Here is a 19,123-nt window from a genome sequence, read left to right on the forward strand (position 1 = left end):
CATAAAGACTACCAAGAAAGCAGATGGCTACCACCAAATGACTGCTTAGGTCAGCCTACAGCTTGTTCCTGTCTGGGTAGATGTTGAGCAAGTGAGTAAGGAAAAGATTTTAAAGTGTCAAGAGGCGTATTTCCAAACTCCCACTTCCACATTATGCTGTGACACCGGAGTGGCAGTTGCCAGTATAGTGGGCTATGACCTGGCTGCCACAGTCTCAAGTGCTGTGATGAATCTAAAGGATTTCTCTGTCCAGTCGGTTTCCACTCTTATATAAGGAGAACTCAACCTAGCGGTGGTCAAGGTTCGCATGAGAGCAGCTGCAAATCTGTCTCCTACTCCTCCCCTCTTCCCTCCTCCCCCTGTTTGTGTATATGCTGACAGCCAGGGACCCATAGGGTGAAGTGACTCATTAGTTGTTTTGTTTTTGTTTTTTTTGTTTGTTTGTTTGTTTGTTTCCCTTTCCCCTCCAATTCAGCTGTCATTTCTTATAGACAGCCTTGCTATAGGGGATAATTGTAATAGAAATAGATCCGAGACTGGGAGTTGATGCAGGTTCACAGTTTCCCCACTCGTCTTGTTTTCAGAAACCAAGCAGCTTTTCACTTCACTTGTTTTTCCTCCCTTTTTTTCCTCCTTGCAGTATTTCTCTGTACAAAGACAGTTAACAATGACATCTCCCCTGATGCTTAAACCATCTCCCACACCACCCTCACGTAAGAGTTGTCCCATAAACCACATATATTTATCACCTCCGCCCTTGCATTCTTCAGTTATCAGAGGATCTGCATTAGCATGTATTAGCTCACTTTGAAAAGCAAGGAATCCGTTTTTCTTCATTTTAAACATTTCCTTATGCCCACAACACTAAACAAACAATGGGAAATTACAATGGAAATGTTGCACAAACCCTGACTTCTTTTTGAAATTTGCATGGACTGACATTATTAGATAGTTATTAAGGGCTTGCCACCTAATTATATAATGCTACTTTAAGTCAGGTGTGCTTCTCAGCACACATTAGAGTGAAGGACTGAAGCTGCACTTAACCATTATAATTCTGTGTCAAGGAGTTGCGGCTTAGCTTCAGAGGCATGCACGCGTTCGTCGTAGTTTTGCTGTAGGCTGTGCCACATGTCAAGACATGTAACATGTCAGCGAACATCAAGACTTTATCTACATGTCAGGGCCATGGCAGCTACAGAGATTCAGCAAGAACTGTAACCGGTCAACTTGTTTTGTCCTGTGAGTCTCTGATGCTTGTGGGGATTGTTGCAACTGAAGATGACATGAGGGAAGTTGAAGACAGACTCAGAAGTACAACACAATTCTGGCAAAGCCAGCTCCACTGCAAACTGAAAATTGCTGCTCTCTTTACCAGTGAATTAAAAAAAAACAAAAAAAAAAACAGCAGTGGCACGTAGTAGTATTTGAAATATTTTCAATTTGACACAAACAGATTAAAAGTTACCTGGATGTAGCTACAGCTCTGTAAATAGATGCATAGCCCGATAGAACTCTATACTACAAAGTGAATGTAAAAATGGTAAGAATGTAAGCATTCAGTAGTTACTGTGGGAGAATATAATAGAGCACATTATGGCCTGATCACATATGATACATCCATCAGTGATGTGGTCGTGGTATCAACAGGTCAAATCCAACACTGAAATATAAAAAAAAGATCTACGCTATATGCATCTACTTCAGGACTCCTGTTAATCTCTTGTCGAGTAAGAATTCAGCTTTAGATTTGGTCGGTCCTTTTAAATACTTGCACCCCAGTGTGATCATCTGCTCTACTCCCATGTCTTGTCACAGTAGTTTTTTATCTGGACCCGACGTGCAGTTTCCATATTGTAATATTTCAGTATCACATGCTGGATCATTTTAATATCCTTTTAAGTTTTGTTATGATAAGTGTTGGTTGTAAAGTACTTACTATCAAAAACTCAAAAGTTCCTGAACAAATAATAGCAGGTGTGCTATGGAAATAATGCAAGATTTTTCTGGTGGTCAAGTCAGTGACTTTCAAAATGTTTCAGACTTTAGTTAATGCAAACTCTTGCAGTGCTGTTTGTCGCTGGTGGTGTTTGAAGCACAGCTTTGACAGAGCCAGCTTTGCGTAGCAAACAGCAAGAGGTAATCAGCAACAATGAGCTGTGCACAGTTGGCGTGTCTGCAGACAGCAAATTTCGAGACATGTGCTGGGTTCACATGACATATACAGCAGCCGTGATTTGAGGGAGAAAGGATGGTTATATGAAAGCAGTAACTGTTGTTGGGTTCTCAATGTGTTAAGAATCAGTGCACCTAAGAGGAACCATTACATCAACAATTTTCTGTGATTTTGAAAACCTCTATCCAAGACCTTTCCAAGGGAAGGAAGCTGACATCTCAACAAAAGCAGCAACATGCTGAGGACGGTCGGACAGAAACTCGAACCTCACACACACAGGGATTAAAGTTCTCAGTCACTACGATCGATTTCCATCAATTGGAGTCCAGAGAGGCCATGTATGAGATCAGTGTAGATCTGAATGGAGTGAGTCCGCCAGCTGTATGAAACCGTGAGATGTAGATCGAGGTTATTGAAAGGTAAACACAGTTAATGACCCAAACGCAAATATTAATGTATGCTAAGGGCTTGTACACACTGTCTGCTTTTTTCTCAGCTGCCTCTTGCCTTTTTTACATGAAAACCTATGATAAGTGATCGCAGGTTGGAAAAAAGCGGCCCCTCTCAGAAGAAGATAAAAAAAAAGAAAAAACCCAAACAGTGTGAACACTCAGTGGTGGACTGGCCATCAGGACAACTGGGACAAATCCTGAGGGGCTGCCACATCGGTGGGCCGTTGGACTGTCAAAAAATTTGTAAAGTTTTTATCGGTCTTACCAGTCTCTTTACCAGTCCGTTCTGTGTACCTTTCATTTGGGATGTGCATGAGAGGGTGCGCTGTGTACGTGTTCCAGGACTAGCCTCACTGGCCTATCGCAACCAAGTTAGTTAATGGACGTTAACATTGTAGACTAATGCAAAATTAGTGCACAGTGCTACCTCACAAACAAACACACTCTCACCCTCAGTCAGGAGATATTTTTTTCTTTGTTCTTTTTGCTTTAATCCCTGCACACATACCACAGAGGACAGATGAGATGCATTTGAATGGGACACTTGAGCATCTAGCAACCTCTCTCCACAAATATGTTGAAAGCACATTGAACTTGATTGCAGAAACTGTTGTGGTACTTCTTCAGTGAACTTGCTCACAGCAGGGAATATTTTTCAAGTTAAAGCTGATATCTGCACTTGTTTGTCTCTTTTCTTCCTCTTGCTCAAGAGTTACTTTGATTTCTTATTTCCAAATTTAGTTCTGCACTTTGTTTTCTCATATTTTCTTCAGAAACAAACTGCTGTAATCTGACATGTCCAAGTTGTTGAGTTGTTTTTATTTGAATGCTTGCATGTTGGAATGGATTTGCTAAAAAACTGATGACCATGCAAACCAGTGTCTGAGGTCTTGTCAGTCCCTCCAAACCCCTGAGGTAGATCATTTCTTAAACCACGTATTCTTATTTCCACAGGTCGTCGTGTCAACAAACATAGCAGAGACATCCCTTACCATTGATGGCGTGGTGTTTGTAATTGATCCTGGATTTGCCAAGCAAAAGGTTAGCTTCCCCCCTCTCCCCTCCACCCACATCTTATCCCACCACTCTTTATCTACCTCGATCATCTGCGTCTGTTGCCTGAGAATCCCCAGATAAACACAGCATTGCACACCTGACAGCAGAAAAGATGGAAAAGCCAGTTATTCATTCCTCTGGTATTTCACCAGCCTGGAGCAAAGTTATACACACGGCGCAAAAAGAGATTAAATATGCACTGTAGAGGATTGTGTGTATATTTTATTGTACATTTTTAGTTAGCTGCTTGTAAATGTAGTAGATTGTGGGCGTTAGTACCCCGCTACCCCTCAAAAAATCTACATCATGATGCGTCTTTTTCTTTTCCTATCAGGTGTATAACCCACGTATTAGAGTGGAATCCCTTTTGGTTACAGCCATCAGCAAGGCCTCAGCCCAGCAGAGGGCAGGTCGTGCTGGGCGAACACGCCCAGGAAAGTGTTTCCGCCTTTACACCGAGAAAGCTTACAAAACAGAAATGCAGGTAAGAAACAAGGCAGTTTGAAAATTAAAGTTCTACGAGGTATAAACAGGCGATTGATTCTCATCTCTCTCATTCTTCAATGCCACAAGCACTTTGTATCCCCCCCAGAGCAGCCCTCAAGGTGGAAAAGCTCTCTGTTATGCAGTATTTGCTCTTACAACTCCATGATTCACAGTTTAAATAATTATATGCAAGAGCTTGGTGCTAAACCACAGTGTCCCCGCCCTTCCTCATAATCTGCACTAACAACACCAACTTGTGACAAATGAACCTGCAGGATGCCCAGTTCTCCACTTTAACAGGGTAATTCTTTCACGTCACGCTGAGTGGCAAAGGAATTTTTTTTAAACAAATTAATAGCCCTTCAAATGCCCTAGTCTCCCGGCCTCTGTTCAAATTGACATATGAGCAACACACGAGGAGATAATAAGCACCCTGTCTAATACATGTACATTTTGAATGGTCTTGGGTTTCTCTTGTACCTCTTAACTGGCACAGGACAACACATATCCAGAGATCCTGAGGTCTAACTTGGGCTCTGTGGTGCTACAGCTGAAGAAGCTGGGTATTGATGACCTGGTGCACTTTGACTTCATGGATCCACCAGGTAGGTATTAAAAACTAGTTTTCCTGAAATCAAATTTCTAATTATAAATAATAAACATGGCCTGTCTTTTTCAGCATTAGCCACTCAATGCATTTACATTCTGTAATCACTACTCTATGTAATCGTTTTTATTGTTGGTGGTAGTGTCCACCATTTTCACAGTGGCTTCAGCTGCCTTCACACGTACAAGGGGATTCATAGGAAACAATGCAGCATGTAATCGAGTGTTACCTATATTTTATTTTGGAAAATCCTTGTGCTGTGTGAGGCATGAAATCGAATTGTAGTTGCAATAATTATTGACCGACTTTATAATAAAAGAAATGTACATAGTTTGTTAGACTGCACTGTAAAGAGATACACCATCTACTGTTGTATTTCTGACAACATAGCTGCTTAATGAGTGTTCTCTGTAGTTTTAAACCACACTTACTGTGACTACCAGTGACCAAGTGTGTCACCAAACCAACCATGACTGAAATCTGAAGGATTATAACGTCAATAGCAGTTAATATTGAGATCTTCATCTTTGGTGCCATTTGAATCAATACAGACACAGCTGCTATGAACTCTAGCAACATTTAGTTTAAATTTAGTTGTTCTGATGTGCAGTATCAAATCTGGGTCGGCTGTGTCATTTGGGAGCTTGGGAAAGACTACAAAGCAAAAACAAAAGTGATCCTGGCAGATATCAAATACTGCATAGTGAATGCTGAGATTTGTGGATAAGTGCTCTGGCAGACATGTCAGTAGCGTTTTGCAGTTTTTATGAGAAGTCTGCTTTAAGTTTAGATTATTGCTTTTCAAAGTGAGAAAAGACAGTGATGTGTGGGTGGTATTCTGTCCGATCAGTCAGTTTATGTCCTGGCTTTCTCTGTTGGTATTTCTTAATTCTTGTACATCTCAATTATGCTGGATATATTCCAAAACACAGACCTTGTCTCATTGAGGCACCCAGTTATCGAATTCTGCAGGAGAGCGTTTGTTCCTACATCATCCCGAGGAGACCCCTCCTTTCCCTATCCTTAACGCCCCCCTCCCCCCTTTTCTCACCATAATATAGTTTTCATCTCACCTCTGAGATTAAACCCATCTCTCCCCGTCCACTGTGGCAAACGCCATTTTGAGAATGAAATTGGTTATATCAATAGCAGCGCTATCACCTTGGCTATTGCCTTCCCTTTATATTCCTCCAGTGAAACGTGACTGACCTCAACCACCACCCCCACATTTCTCACAAAACCTAAGGGTAAGCATCAACATATGGGACTGGCCTTGTCTGCTGAGTCTAACTGGGAACAGTGAGGTGAAGGGAAAGGGGAGGATTACCTTTTATTTATTTGATCCACTCATGGCAGATGGTTTCTCCTAACTAGCTCCTGAGGACACTGGAAGCTGTAGCTAGTTGGGTGCAACAAATGATGTCCGCTTTGAGTCAGTGAGAGTTCCTGGACAGGCCCTTCATAAAATCTAGTTACATTGGATCAATTTTGATACGCTGTGTCAAAGGTCCTCCTCAGAGTAAATGCACAGGTCAATGTGTGTCTCTGGAGAGTCAAGACATAAAGGAGGAAACAGTAGCATTACATGAGATTGAGGTGTGTTTTGGCATGTTTCAAATCAAAAATTAGTCAATAGGAGGACATTCTTGTAAATGTCATAATCAAAAACTCCCTTGTTTGAGGCTACAGTGTTTATTTTATTACACTACAATTCGTAATGTTTTTTTTATGTTGAAATTGCAAGTCATCTGAATTTGAGTTAAGATATTGTTTCCCTGATGATCAAAAATATGAACACCAAATGCCAGTGGCTTTTCCATTTGATTTTGTCCATAATTTTAATGGATCCTTGATTTTCCTTTTACTGTGAAATGCTCACATATCTAGTTTATTTTTCTCTTTGCCCACCTGACTCCTTGCTCACAAACACAGGAGCGACAGTGTGAGTCAGCCAACCAAATGGAAAATCCAGAAGAAATCAGTAGCGATTTACACACGGACTTGGCTGGGTGGGATTCATTTGCCTCGTGACATTTCCAAAGAAGTACCTTTCAAAACCAATGTGGTTTAATGTACCTTTAGCCTTTCGTCTCATTGATTTGGCCCTTGGTTAATATATCGGATTCTTGTGTTTTGAGGCAGTCAATACTTACTTTCTGATGAGCTGCATTGTGTATAGATTGAATTTCCACACTGGTTCATCATGCTAGCAGAACTTGGAAATCAGATTTTCACCTTTTGTTCAGCCTCACACAAGCCATTGGTGTGATAAGTAATGTTGCCGGCACTCACTTTGTGTAAAGTAAAAAAAAAAGAAAGAAAGAAAGAAAGAAAAGGAAAAAGTAGCTTTGATGCCCCAAATCAATATTTGTTAATCATAAAAAATGCCTCCCTGCTGTTTGAAATTGAATTTTTTTGGGAGCACTTGAGAGAAATGAACGAGCACCACAGCCGGTGCTTGAAGCTAATTTTCAGTTAACATGCAACTGGTCATTAGGCTTCAGCTCTCGGGAGCCAAAGGTCAATAATTGCATCTGGAGGAAAAATCTTTTAACCTAACTGTGGAAGCCTTTTGTGTTGAAGCATTAAGTAGAAAGTTCTCCTGTAATTGCATTAGTTGTTTAGGATTGCCTGAGCGGAGGATGAAAAATGAGCTCTGCCATGATTACTTCTCCGCTAAGTTGCTGTCTAGCGTAACTCCGGCCATCACATACCAAGAGCCCTCTCATTTTGATTCCCCTCATGCTCCCTCCCACAAAACCTGCAAACAGCCTCCCTTAGTTTGAGCGTCTGTGTCTTTTCTTAAGTCACATTTGTCTCCTATTAAACGTCCAGGTACAGCAGGTGATGGAACTCTTATTGTTTTCTCAGCTTCAATTCTTGAGCTTTCACTTTTTTCAAATACTCTGTCAAATTTGGTTTATCAGGTTGCAGATCTTCTCCACTACTGAGCCAACAAGCAAGTTTATATCTTAGCCAATAACCGATCAACCATATGGCATACAGTCACATTTTAACTTATATTCCCTGGCTAAAAAGACATCAGTTGCGAATATTATATTTGCCCGGGATGTTTTATCCTCTATTTGGGAAAATTAAGTTTTGATATCTTGTTGCTTGAATGTAAAAACCTGCACATGGAATATTCTGTCTTTATGAAGTACTCACAATTGACAGTTTCTTAAAGATCAAGAGTCCTCAGTCTTGATGCCAATTAAATATGATTGTGAAGACACAAACGTGAACTGAGACACGGTTTTTAAATGCTCGACCAGCCAAATATAACATAAATATTTGGATCTTATATTCAATTCCAGACAGATTTATTATTTAGTGTGAATGTAAAGATGCACAAATCTAAATAGGGCTGCTATGAAGTTTTATTTTCAACGATGATTAATATGTTGATTATTTTCTTGATTATTTGATTGAGAAAAGTTAATTAGTTAAAATTGATAATATCCCAGAGCCCAAGGGGATTTCTTCAAATATCTTGTTTCATCTGACCAATAATCCCAAATTTAAAGATAGTCAGTTAACTATTATATATGACAAAAAAGCAGCAAGTCGTCATATTTGAGAAACTGAAATGAGAATTGTTCGCATTTTTTCTCATCAAAATAGCTGCAGATTTTTTTTTTGAGAGATAAAGAATCATTTCAGCTCTAATAGTAAACATGCATTACCTTAGCTTAGTATTAATCAATCCTGAGGGTTCTATATTGTTCTTTAGGAATTTTTTTTCTCTGTGTCCTCTGTATGTATTTGCCCCTGGTCTTGGTATGTTTTTAACAGCCAATGCCTCCCATTCTGTTTCCTCCAGCCCCAGAGACCCTGATGCGAGCCTTGGAGTTGCTGAACTACCTGGCAGCGCTCAATGACGACGGCGACCTGACAGAGCTGGGCTCTATGATGGCAGAGTTCCCCCTGGACCCCCAGCTGGCCAAGATGGTCATTGCCAGCTGTGAATTCAACTGTTCGAACGAGGTCCTTTCCATCACTGCCATGTTGTCAGGTAATGCTCAGGGCTCGCCTGCTGTGTGGGTCTGAGATGCTACTCTTTCCATTTCCTGTGCTCATGGACCGTGTTTTAGAAATGACCAATAAGTTTAAAGGAAATACATAGGGTACCTTCTTTATCTTTTAAGTCTCTTAAATGTGTTTGCATTCTTTGACCCCTCTTTTTATTTAATTGTTTTTACATGAAGATTTTAATGTGTCTGTTAAAGTCATACCAAAAACCTACGGCAGTTTTAGGTATTGTTTCATATTATGTACTGTCCTTTAAATATTATTTACATCTGACTTAATCTGTAAAAAGGGTACGGACCCCAGAAGTCTTAATCTATTTAGAATAAGTGTCAGGTGTTCCTACTGAACTTAACTACAAGGCAAGCAGATGATAAAGTCGGTGATGTCAGCTATTATTTGTGAGGAAGGGGAAAAATACATGTCTTGACAAAATGTATAGGTGTAGCTGGAGCAGCACCAGCATACTACAGCAGTAATTGCACTTCGGGCTTTTCAAAGCAGAATGCTGCTCATTGAGATGAATCTTGACGGCTTTGAAGGGAGTGCGAGGGTCTTTGAGAGTGGGGAAATGGATTTAAGTAGCTGTTTGGACGTGGTGTGCACTTAAAGTAGGTGTTTCAGGATGGCAGGTTTTTGCTGAGTTCATTAGAGTAAGCAGCAAAAGTACACCTGAGAATGGTGCCGCCACAGCAACCCACCATAAGGCTCAATAAACACAGCTTTTACCCATTAAAGCTACAATCAAGCAGGTTTGACGTTAAGCAATTCAGAGCAAGTTCACAGAGGGGAGAGGGCAGAACCCGAGTCCTCTGGGTAAATTATACACCACTCCAAGAAAAGTTGAATCGAGGGCAACTGGACTTGGTTGTAGATACTTGAAACCCATGTATACACCACTGTTTTTATCTTGCTTGAGTATCAGGTCTATAAGACAGGATGCTTGTTTGGACTGGGTGTCACACATTTGCTGTATCTTATATAAAACCACACTGTAGCACATCAGGATGGAGAAACCTATCCTCCTCCCCTTCTCTTTGACCCTCCTCCTTTCCTGTTCCACCATAAACACTTCACAATACAGTGTGCCCTGTGAAGTTCTCTGTGCCTCTCTTGAGCTGAGGCCTTGTTCCTCTCTGTGGGATTTGCTTAACTTATCCCTATGGGTGGCTGTGTTGGGGCCTATACCAACCTTGTTTAGTCCCACAGTGCTTCGTCCGACCCACGGAAGCTAAGAAGGTGGCTGACGAGTCCAAGATGCGCTTTGCCCACATTGACGGAGACCACCTGACCCTGCTCAACGTCTACCACGCCTTTAAACAAAGTGAGTGGCCCATTAATACACACTCTTCACTAAATAAGTTTCACGTTGTCTTTATTTGTCTAAATTGAGCCTTTTCTCACACAGATCACGACTCCACTCAGTGGTGCTATGACAATTTTGTCAACTACCGCTCACTAATGTCAGCAGACAATGTCCGGCAGCAGTTGTCCAGGATCATGGACCGTTTCAGTCTGCCGCGACGGAGCACAGAGTTCAGCAGCAGAGACTACTACGTCAACATCCGCCGAGCGCTGGTCACTGGCTTCTTCATGCAGGTCAGTCAGTCAGATCGGGGGCCCTTGAAGAAGTTCTCGGCTCACAAAAGCATAGTGTATTTTTAACCTGTTGTCCTTAGCTAATTAAGCTCCCATTACTTTGTTTACAACGGCTTCATCATTAAACTTATTACCTCTACCAAAGAGGTTATGTTTTCAATCGTGTCTGTTAGTTTGTTGGTTTATTTGATAGCAGGATTACACAAAAAGTACTGAACCGATTTGCACCAAAGTTGTTGGAGGCATACGGCATGGGCCAGGGAAGAACCCATTAAATTTTGGGGCAGATCTAGATTGTTTACTAAGAATTTAAATTTTTTTCTTTAAAGTCTGGTGTATGTTGTTTGACTTTGTCCTTGGTGGAGGTCTGCGCTCTACTGAGTGCCATTCTAGTTTGTTTGTGTATTTGTCAGCAGGATTACCCAAAAAGTACTGAACCGATTTGCACCAAAGTTGTGGAGGCATGGGGCATGGGCCAGGGAAGAACCCATTAAATTTCAGTGCGGATCTGGTTAAAGGGGCTGATCCAGGAATTTTTTAGCACTTTCCTTAACATTGAAAAATTGCATTTTTTGCCTTGGCGAAGGTCTCTGGAGGTTTTAGCAAATGCGGTCTTTGTACTCAGCTCCACTACTAACGTGATGATCATTGAAGGTTGCTCTAGTTCAGTTTGATCATTTGAAAAAAAATTTTGTGCAAAACATTTGCACTCCCTAAAAATGCAGCTGAGATGTTTATTGTAATGGATAACCACCTTTAACCAAACACACACACACACACAGACACAAAATCTGCGTTGTTTTAAACACAACAAGAAATCAGGTCAATTTGTGCCTCGCTCAAGGAAACAAATGGCATTTTACAAGAAGCCATTTCAGGGCTACCTGAAACAAGGAACCTGACAAGTTGAATTATGGTGTTAATATTTAAATATTTGTCAACATTAACCTTTATCTCAGAGACAAATTTGCGGTTCATGTTCGAGCTTTCACAGCGTTTGAGATCATGTCTTTGTTTGGGAAGGCCTTTATTGAGACTGATTGCCTTGGTTAATCATAACAGCCACTGCAGCTTTACCAAGTATCTGCAAAATAGGGAAAAAAAAAATAGTCACTGCCTGGTTACAAACAAGTTTATCTTCTGTGTCAGGTTGCTTTTGTTTTAATCAATGTGTTATTCATTTACATATATTAAGATGGGTCAGACATGGTTACAATAATTAAATTAAGCATCAATAAAGGCTGTGTGTGTGTGTGTGTTTGTTTTTTTTTTTCTTTCTATCCCTGTGTTCTGGATTTCAGAGTTTTTTTTTCCTGGCAATGACCCACTTCTGTACCCGTGATTTGAACAGATAGCTCACCTGGAGCGCACCGGCCACTACCTGACGGTGAAGGACAACCAAGTCGTACAGCTGCACCCCTCCACTGTGCTGGACCACAAGCCTGAGTGGGTGCTCTACAACGAGTTTGTGCTCACCACCAAGAATTACATCCGCACGTGCACTGACATCAAACCAGAGTGGTAAGTTTCAGGTGGAGCTACTTGTTTAATAGGGGTGGCATGTTTTAAAGGTAATTATCAGAAGTTACATTTTTGTGCAAAATGTATTGTGTAATAGAAGCAAAGCATCTGAATAAACTATTTGCTTGGGCTTTGCATTAAACACAATGTAAAAATAAAATAAAAGAAAAATTTTAAGCCCCCATTTTTTTTTTACCTTATACTGTAAATGAATGAAAGGACAAAAAATTGTATTTTTTTTAAGTTGATTCATGGATAAAGTAAGTTAGTACAGTATACTTTTTCTGTATGGACAATTTGTTGTTTGTGTTGGTAGGGGATAGTGCATTCTGATGTCCTGTCTGATGTCAACTATGTGTTACCACATCACAATAGTGAAATCAGACTTCAGCTTGTGTGTGAAATATCACACCCTGGATATCTGCACACAATCAGACATTGTTAGAAAATATTGGTTAAAAAAGTTTTTTGTTTTTTTTCCCCAAAGTAGCTTCAAAAAGATCAATTTTTCTTCTTTAATTGCTTGTATCATTTTTTTTTTATTTCTGTCAATGCGTCCACACATCTTAATGTCTGTTTGTTGTAGAGGTTATATTCAATTTTTTCCCCTTCCAAAATCAAAACATATTGAATTTGCTCAAGGGTACCCAAACTGTTGAACAGAAATTTAAATGCCCTAATGGACAACACACACTGGCAGTGTATGACACGCGTCAACACCCACACTTTCTTGCTATCTATGTAAACCAGCACACCGGCAGCATCTGTCAGGATACACCTCTGTTCTATTTCTTAGTGTCGATGTGCATCAGCGCTTCAGAAAAGCAGCAGTGTTATCACATTCATTCCTCGGATCTGCGGATTCTGGCTACTGTATCCTGACGACCACTTCTACTGTCTGTACAGCACGTCCGGTGCGTGCTACGGGTGTCAGTTGAAGTGACACCACGTGACACGGCTGGTGTGTGTTGCACTGAGAAAGTAAAGCCGGAAGTCTGCATTTTAACTTTATAGTCATAGTTTCATTTCAAGTGTGCTGGAGTATGGACCCATGACAGCTAGGGCTGAAAAGTATTACTATCATTATCAAGTAAAGTACTGATTATTTTCTCAATTCATCTGTTAATCAATTGGTGTATAAAATGTCAGCAAATAGTGAACATAATTCCCAGAGACCATGGTGAAAATATTCATATTTTAGGGGCCGGACCCACAGAAATCTTGCCATTTTTGTCTTGGAAAGTTACTGAAACAAATAACTGGTTATCAGAAGTATCGTCAATCAATTCTCTGTCATTCGACTAAATCAGTTAATTGACGAATTGTTCTAGCTCTAAACACAACAAAAAAAGTTACGTATTAGTCTGGACTTACCAAAGTCTAATAAAAATAAAAAGCCAGCCTCGACACCGTAGGCTCGTATGCACCGCACACCCTCAGCTGTGTGTCTCTTCCCCCTCTGTGACCTCTTACAATTACGTACCTAATTTGTTGTGGCTGCACTGGCAGTCACCGTGTGAATATGGAAGAACGGCGTTCTCCCACAAGTAAACACTGAAGATAATTTTTGTGACTTACGTTTACTCGCTTTCTTTCCTAGGTTGGTGAAAATTGCCCCACAGTACTACGAGATGAGTAACTTCCCCCAGTGTGAAGCTAAGAGACAGTTGGAGCGTATCACTGCGAAACTCTCATCCAAGGAATACACTCAGTACTAAGAAGGTTTGCATGTGCTGCAGCAGCATCCTCAGTATTTGTACAAAGCAAAATCTGAACTCATTTGAGCGTTCTATATTTTTTTTATGTCCACCAACAACCTCATTTTGAATTCTATTTTTGTCCCACTGTGTTTAATGTATTTTCATAATGATCGATCAGTTGTGAGGGCCACCTTGTGTCATTGTTTTTGAAGCCAAGAGGGGAAAGCACTACTTGAAATGGACTGTATGACTGGTTATCAGGAATAAGTCATTAACCATTTCTGTCTGAATTATGACTTTTTATGTAAATTTCAACATTCCTTCATCCATGATAACAAATCCCATCGTGGGATTCTTGGCTGGTGTTTTGTTTCTACTGCTAATACAGCATTAGTCCATGAAGAGAAACTTTTGATCAAATGTAATTTATACTGTATTTTGATGCAGGCATAATGTAATGTTCTCTTGTCGTGGAGATACCAAGAGGGGCACATTTCCTGTCAACTGTTCAACTTAATAAAAAAAAGACTTTGTAAGAAATTATTTTTCTAGTGTCAGCATTAACATAACACGATAATCTGCGCATAAACTTTTCACTTAACACTCACACATACACTCGCACTGAGCAATCACATTTTGACCTGCCAAATCCAGCTTGTTTCCTGGCTCTTCAGGGAAGTTAAATCTTCTTACTGGGATATTGATAGCTTCAGAAACAGTTGGAGTGAGGGAGAATGTTAATTACAAATGTTTCGGAACAAGATCAGTGTGAAATCCCTGCTGTGCTGTAGCCTGTTCTGGCTGTACTACTTTCTGTCAGTGCCTCTCCAGTTTGAAAGGTAAAACTTGCAGTTGGGAGAAACGTGGATTCTAGGCACTGCAGGGATCTGAAAAATAACCAGAGTAATGGTTAATGAAACAACCTGAATCTTTATTAATTTTTATCATAGTCAAACCACTACTCTCCTGTCAGTTTATACCTAAAGTGACGCACCCAACAAACTTGTCAGAAATTGTTAGCAACAAAAAAAAAAAAAGCGAGAAAATCAAACTTTCTTGGGAAGCTTTCCCCTCTCTTTCTGTGGGTCAACAGCTTAACGAGGAAAGCTGCCTGTGGGTGGCGAAGCGTGAATTGCATGGAGAGTTTGAAAAATGGGACTCATGAGAAGCCTCTGAAGATGTAGGGGGGCCCTCCCCAGAGCTCAATTCAGTCTGGGTCCCTGAGAATGCTAGTAGACTTGGCGAGCATCCTGATCCTATGAACCCCAAGGACTGATTATGTCTGGTTGGCAAGTGGCAGTTAATAGCACGTAAAGTTTACCTTGTTAGGTTTTACCGATAGAATCACTTGATTTTTAACAGCTGAAATGTGCATAAATAATAGTATTTTAATTTTGTAAAGGGAAAGTGACAGGCCAAAGTCAATTTTCCATTCAAAAGCAGTACTACACAGGCTGTGTAAACAATGGCGTAATCTCTTCTGGAGCTCTGGGGCTTTGTCAAGTCTGAGTAACATCACCCAGTTACTTCAGCTCAGGCTTGACGGACGGTCCAACAAAAACCTTTCAACTTGAAAAAGTACATTTAAAAAAACAAAAAAAACTGTCCATCGTGAATCTGGCAATGTTAGAGGAGAGCAATGCTAAATAAGCAGACTACTCTTAAACATTTGGTCTTCACAAATAAGTAGCTGCGAAGTTTGGCACTTTTGCTTGAAAGTTACTAAAACCATTAATCTATTATTTCAGCTCTTGTTACATCTCAAAGTGGACAGACTATTCTGTGTGTAAGAGTTGGAAGCATGAAAAACAACATTTTTTTTTTCATCATGTTTGAGTTTGAGCTGTACCTTGTCTAGGGACAATGACAAATGTGAATCAAAGAACCCATTTTGTTTACATAGCTCTCTTACGTCACCTTTATAAAAGCAATTAACTGCTTATAATCCCTTTTTTTTGCGTGCACAGTGGCTTTTATGATAGGACAACTTTGGTTTCCTCTGTTAAGCATCTCAACTTTACATTAATTGAAAGGGAATATACATAACACTGATGTAAGGATAGAGAGCAATGAACATGTAAGCATTTTTCACAATCGCTGTAGAGTCTGGAAGTGGGCAAGCAGAGATATTAGACCCGCTAAGGGAGTTTTAAATTAAGCCCGCAGATTGTATAATATGCTAAATCAGGAAATTAGCATGTGTCTTTTAATATTTTTGGGCTGTTAGGGGGACAAGTTCCTCTGTGGATGGCCTTTTGCTGGGGTACGTACTCAGGACCACAAAATGCCACCAGAGAGATTAGTCTTTTTCCAAAGTGAAGCCAATAGAAATCCCATTAGTTTGAGCTGATCTGGAAATTATATTGAATTGATCCTGAGGTAGGAACAGTTTTTCATGCTCAATACTTCCTATCGATTCACGCTGCCATAATTGCAAATGAAAATCATTATGTCTCCAAGTTATATTTTGTTAGTGTCTGATATGAGCATAGACGACAATTGCATGCAATCTTACTACTTGTGCTTAATCATTTGTCGGTGGTTGTCAGATGTTCGTACATAAGAATCCTTAGATTTGATTAAAAATGGAATTCTGACAGACTTGCAGTGAGTTTTGTTGTTTGCCATTTGTTAAGCTATTAAAAGCCGAAAGGTTATTTGAGGTCAAGGATGTGCTGAGCCGAGCCACTCAAGACTATACTGTATACTTCATCCCACAGCTGCTACACACCTATTCTTGCACCCTATGCTGATGTTGGAGACCATTTTATGTGGCTTCTTTGACTGTAACTCAACAAAAGTAGCAGCGCAAACAAACACCAGACATGTATTGTTCAGGGTGTTTCCAGTGTGAATCACCAGCTTGCTACAGCTCAATCTCCCACCACCCACAGAGTCCTGGATGGTGCCTCATCATCATTGGAGACCGTGGGTAGGGGAAGTTTATTGCAGAACACCTCAGCGTTTCAGGAAACCCATCCACCCACCAGGTCCTCCTCCCGTCCCGCACCGGTCCTCTTCCCCCACCAGGGCCGCCACCAATCGCAGCCGAGACAGGTGTCTTATCTCCATCGCGCAGCACAAGCACAGCCAATCTTCCAGGAAGATGGCGACTGGAATGTGACAAATCCATCTGTCCTGGTTTGAATTTGTATGCTAATTTGAAGTAATAGCCCCTCTGGTGACAGTGCAAGGGAACAATTCAATCATACCATCTATGACAGTTGCTTTCCAGCCTCCACTGTGATATGGGAGTATATGCACGTACTGGCAGGTTAGGCTTGATAGATTGGTTATGAATGGGAGATGTGGCATGTAGACTGTATGTTTAAAATGGGATGCCAGTTTGAAATGAATCACACACCTACTGAAGGCACCTGTGCAGAAATACGCAGCCCCTACCTGTAGGCAGAGAAGAAACAATATTTGATTTGACCTCATTTATTTCCTCGCCACGCTGTCGGATTGGTAGCTGTCCTGAACTCTCACCCAATTTCAGTGTCAGAGCCTTCATGGGATACAGTATGTGTAAATGATAGAAATATCCCCACATGAAATCCCACTGACACAATTGTTACGTTGTCACACTGAATTATCTCAGGCTGTTGATTTGATTGAGTGAAAAGCTTTCATGTGTCACTGGGAAGAAGAAGAACCAGAGCCGAGAAAGAGCACGGACTATACAGGCACAAGTATATGAGCTGGGACACACATTCAGAGAGAAGCCAGCTATACGATTTGTGATTTCTCTTCTGCCTTGGCTCTCCCCTGCACTGTGCAAATGTATGGCACTCCCTAATCTTTAAATTAATCTACAACTCAGGACAGATTATGGTTGATGGTGACAGATAAGGCTAAAGAACAAACTGCTCTTCATTTTGCTTGCTTCATTCTTTTTCTTTACCTCCTGCTTTCTTTCAAGGCACTGTGTTGGTTTAACCCATTTATTCTTAGCAATAATAAATTCCGATTGAAATTTGCCACACAAAAAAATCAAAAGGTGTAAAATCACTCGGACTTGTAATTCTGGCCATTCAAAGGCATCGCAAATTAATGTATTTTTATTCCACAATTTGCAGTATTGATACTGCTGACAAGCCTCATGAGAATTAAATAGATTAAATATCTCAGCTTTGGCCAGTGGCCAATCACTGTGGGGAACATTCACTGTCATCTTCTGTCTTTCTATTCTCTCACTACTGCACTGAATTCTTGACAATTTCTGCAGGAAAAGAAAATGCTCAGCGCTGTGCCAATTGACCACACTTCAAACGGGTGCAGATCATGCGTGGCAAACGCGCCTGATCAAACAAGGAGGCCAGCAAAGAAAACTGAAGAACAAAAGGCCCGTCTAACTGCATGGGTCTCACATCTCAATAAATAGTCTGCTAAAAGACAGCTCTCCAAATGAGCTCAGCATTCAACCCTCCTTGTTCAGTTCTCAGTGAACTGAATGATCTTCTGTGCTCAGCATGGCTGCATGTGGATAACACAAATTCAACAGTACAATACTACTGGTGGTGTTGTCAGGAAAGAATACAAAGCTTTACAATTACTCTAATTGTTGACATATTCTACTTCAATTAGTGGTTTTTTGTCTAAGGCTGTACGGATATTAAGCTATATTGTATATTTTATATATATACATATGTATACGTATATATATATATATATATATATATATATATATATATATATATATATATATATACGTATATATATATATATATATATGTATGTATGTATATGTGTGTGTATATATAGATATATATATATATATAAATATATGTATGTGTGTGTGTATATGTATGTATATGTGTATGTATGTATGTATGTGTGTATATAAAACTTTAATCAGGTAGACTTTTCATTTTAATCCATCATAAATTGGCTTTGTTAAACTTTAAACCCAGTCTATCATAGTGTATGTGACTAATTCAACAATGAAAATGCAATCAAACACTACATTCAGGGGAAAATGTTAAAGGCAATCTTGATGTTGAAGAGTTGCAAAAGTCACATTTACGCCATGAAATATGTTTTCGTCATTTGTAAAACCTTGTATTGATTTTAATATTTACATGTAGTTGATGCTGTCAGACTGCACTAATCACCATCATGCATGAGCCCCATCATTATCAAATAAAGTGTCTATAATGTAATGATTTAGTAGGTTTATGTACAAGGGGACTCCCTGTCCCCCATTACATACTGTAATGAGGGACAGATGTTCTGCATAGGTCCATAGAGACTGAATTGTAGAAGACGAGTAAGAACTCCAAATTAAAATATATATAAAATGAAATTTTAGCATACTTCTTGAAAGAATTCTAGGTCTGACATTTGAACTAATTTCAGTATTTCATAATTAAAAGCCCTGCACACTCACACGGATGTTTTCACTCATTCTGCCTTATTAGACCTCTGCTAAGGCTGAAGCTGCGCGGGGGCTACGGAGGGAATTACGCACTGTCACCAGTCTCTGCGAAGGAATAGT

At 40.1% G+C, this 19,123-nt stretch overlaps 1 protein-coding gene across 2 annotated transcripts in view; it reads left to right on the top strand.

Annotated features, from left to right (window-relative positions):
* LOC120797421 (pre-mRNA-splicing factor ATP-dependent RNA helicase DHX15-like) overlaps window positions 1-14,147 on the top strand; it is a 27,759-nt gene extending 13,612 nt beyond the window's left edge. The window contains exons 7-14 of one of the 2 annotated variants that reach the window (XM_040141080.1): window positions 3,583-3,669; window positions 4,019-4,168; window positions 4,667-4,775; window positions 8,601-8,792; window positions 10,008-10,130; window positions 10,215-10,405; window positions 11,757-11,926; window positions 13,527-13,644. In XM_040141080.1, coding sequence (XP_039997014.1) covers window positions 3,583-3,669; window positions 4,019-4,168; window positions 4,667-4,775; window positions 8,601-8,792; window positions 10,008-10,130; window positions 10,215-10,405; window positions 11,757-11,926; window positions 13,527-13,644 — 1,140 coding nt within the window. Of the gene's footprint in view, window positions 1-3,582; window positions 3,670-4,018; window positions 4,169-4,666; window positions 4,776-8,600; window positions 8,793-10,007; window positions 10,131-10,214; window positions 10,406-11,756; window positions 11,927-13,526 lie in introns of both variants that reach the window. The other variant, XM_040141079.1, reaches the window with a different exon arrangement.
* The last annotated feature ends 4,976 nt before the right edge of the window (window positions 14,148-19,123 follow it).

Source organism: Xiphias gladius, chromosome 12, assembly GCF_016859285.1.
Source record: "Xiphias gladius isolate SHS-SW01 ecotype Sanya breed wild chromosome 12, ASM1685928v1, whole genome shotgun sequence".
NCBI classification, from domain to species: Eukaryota; Metazoa; Chordata; class Actinopteri; order Istiophoriformes; family Xiphiidae; genus Xiphias; species Xiphias gladius.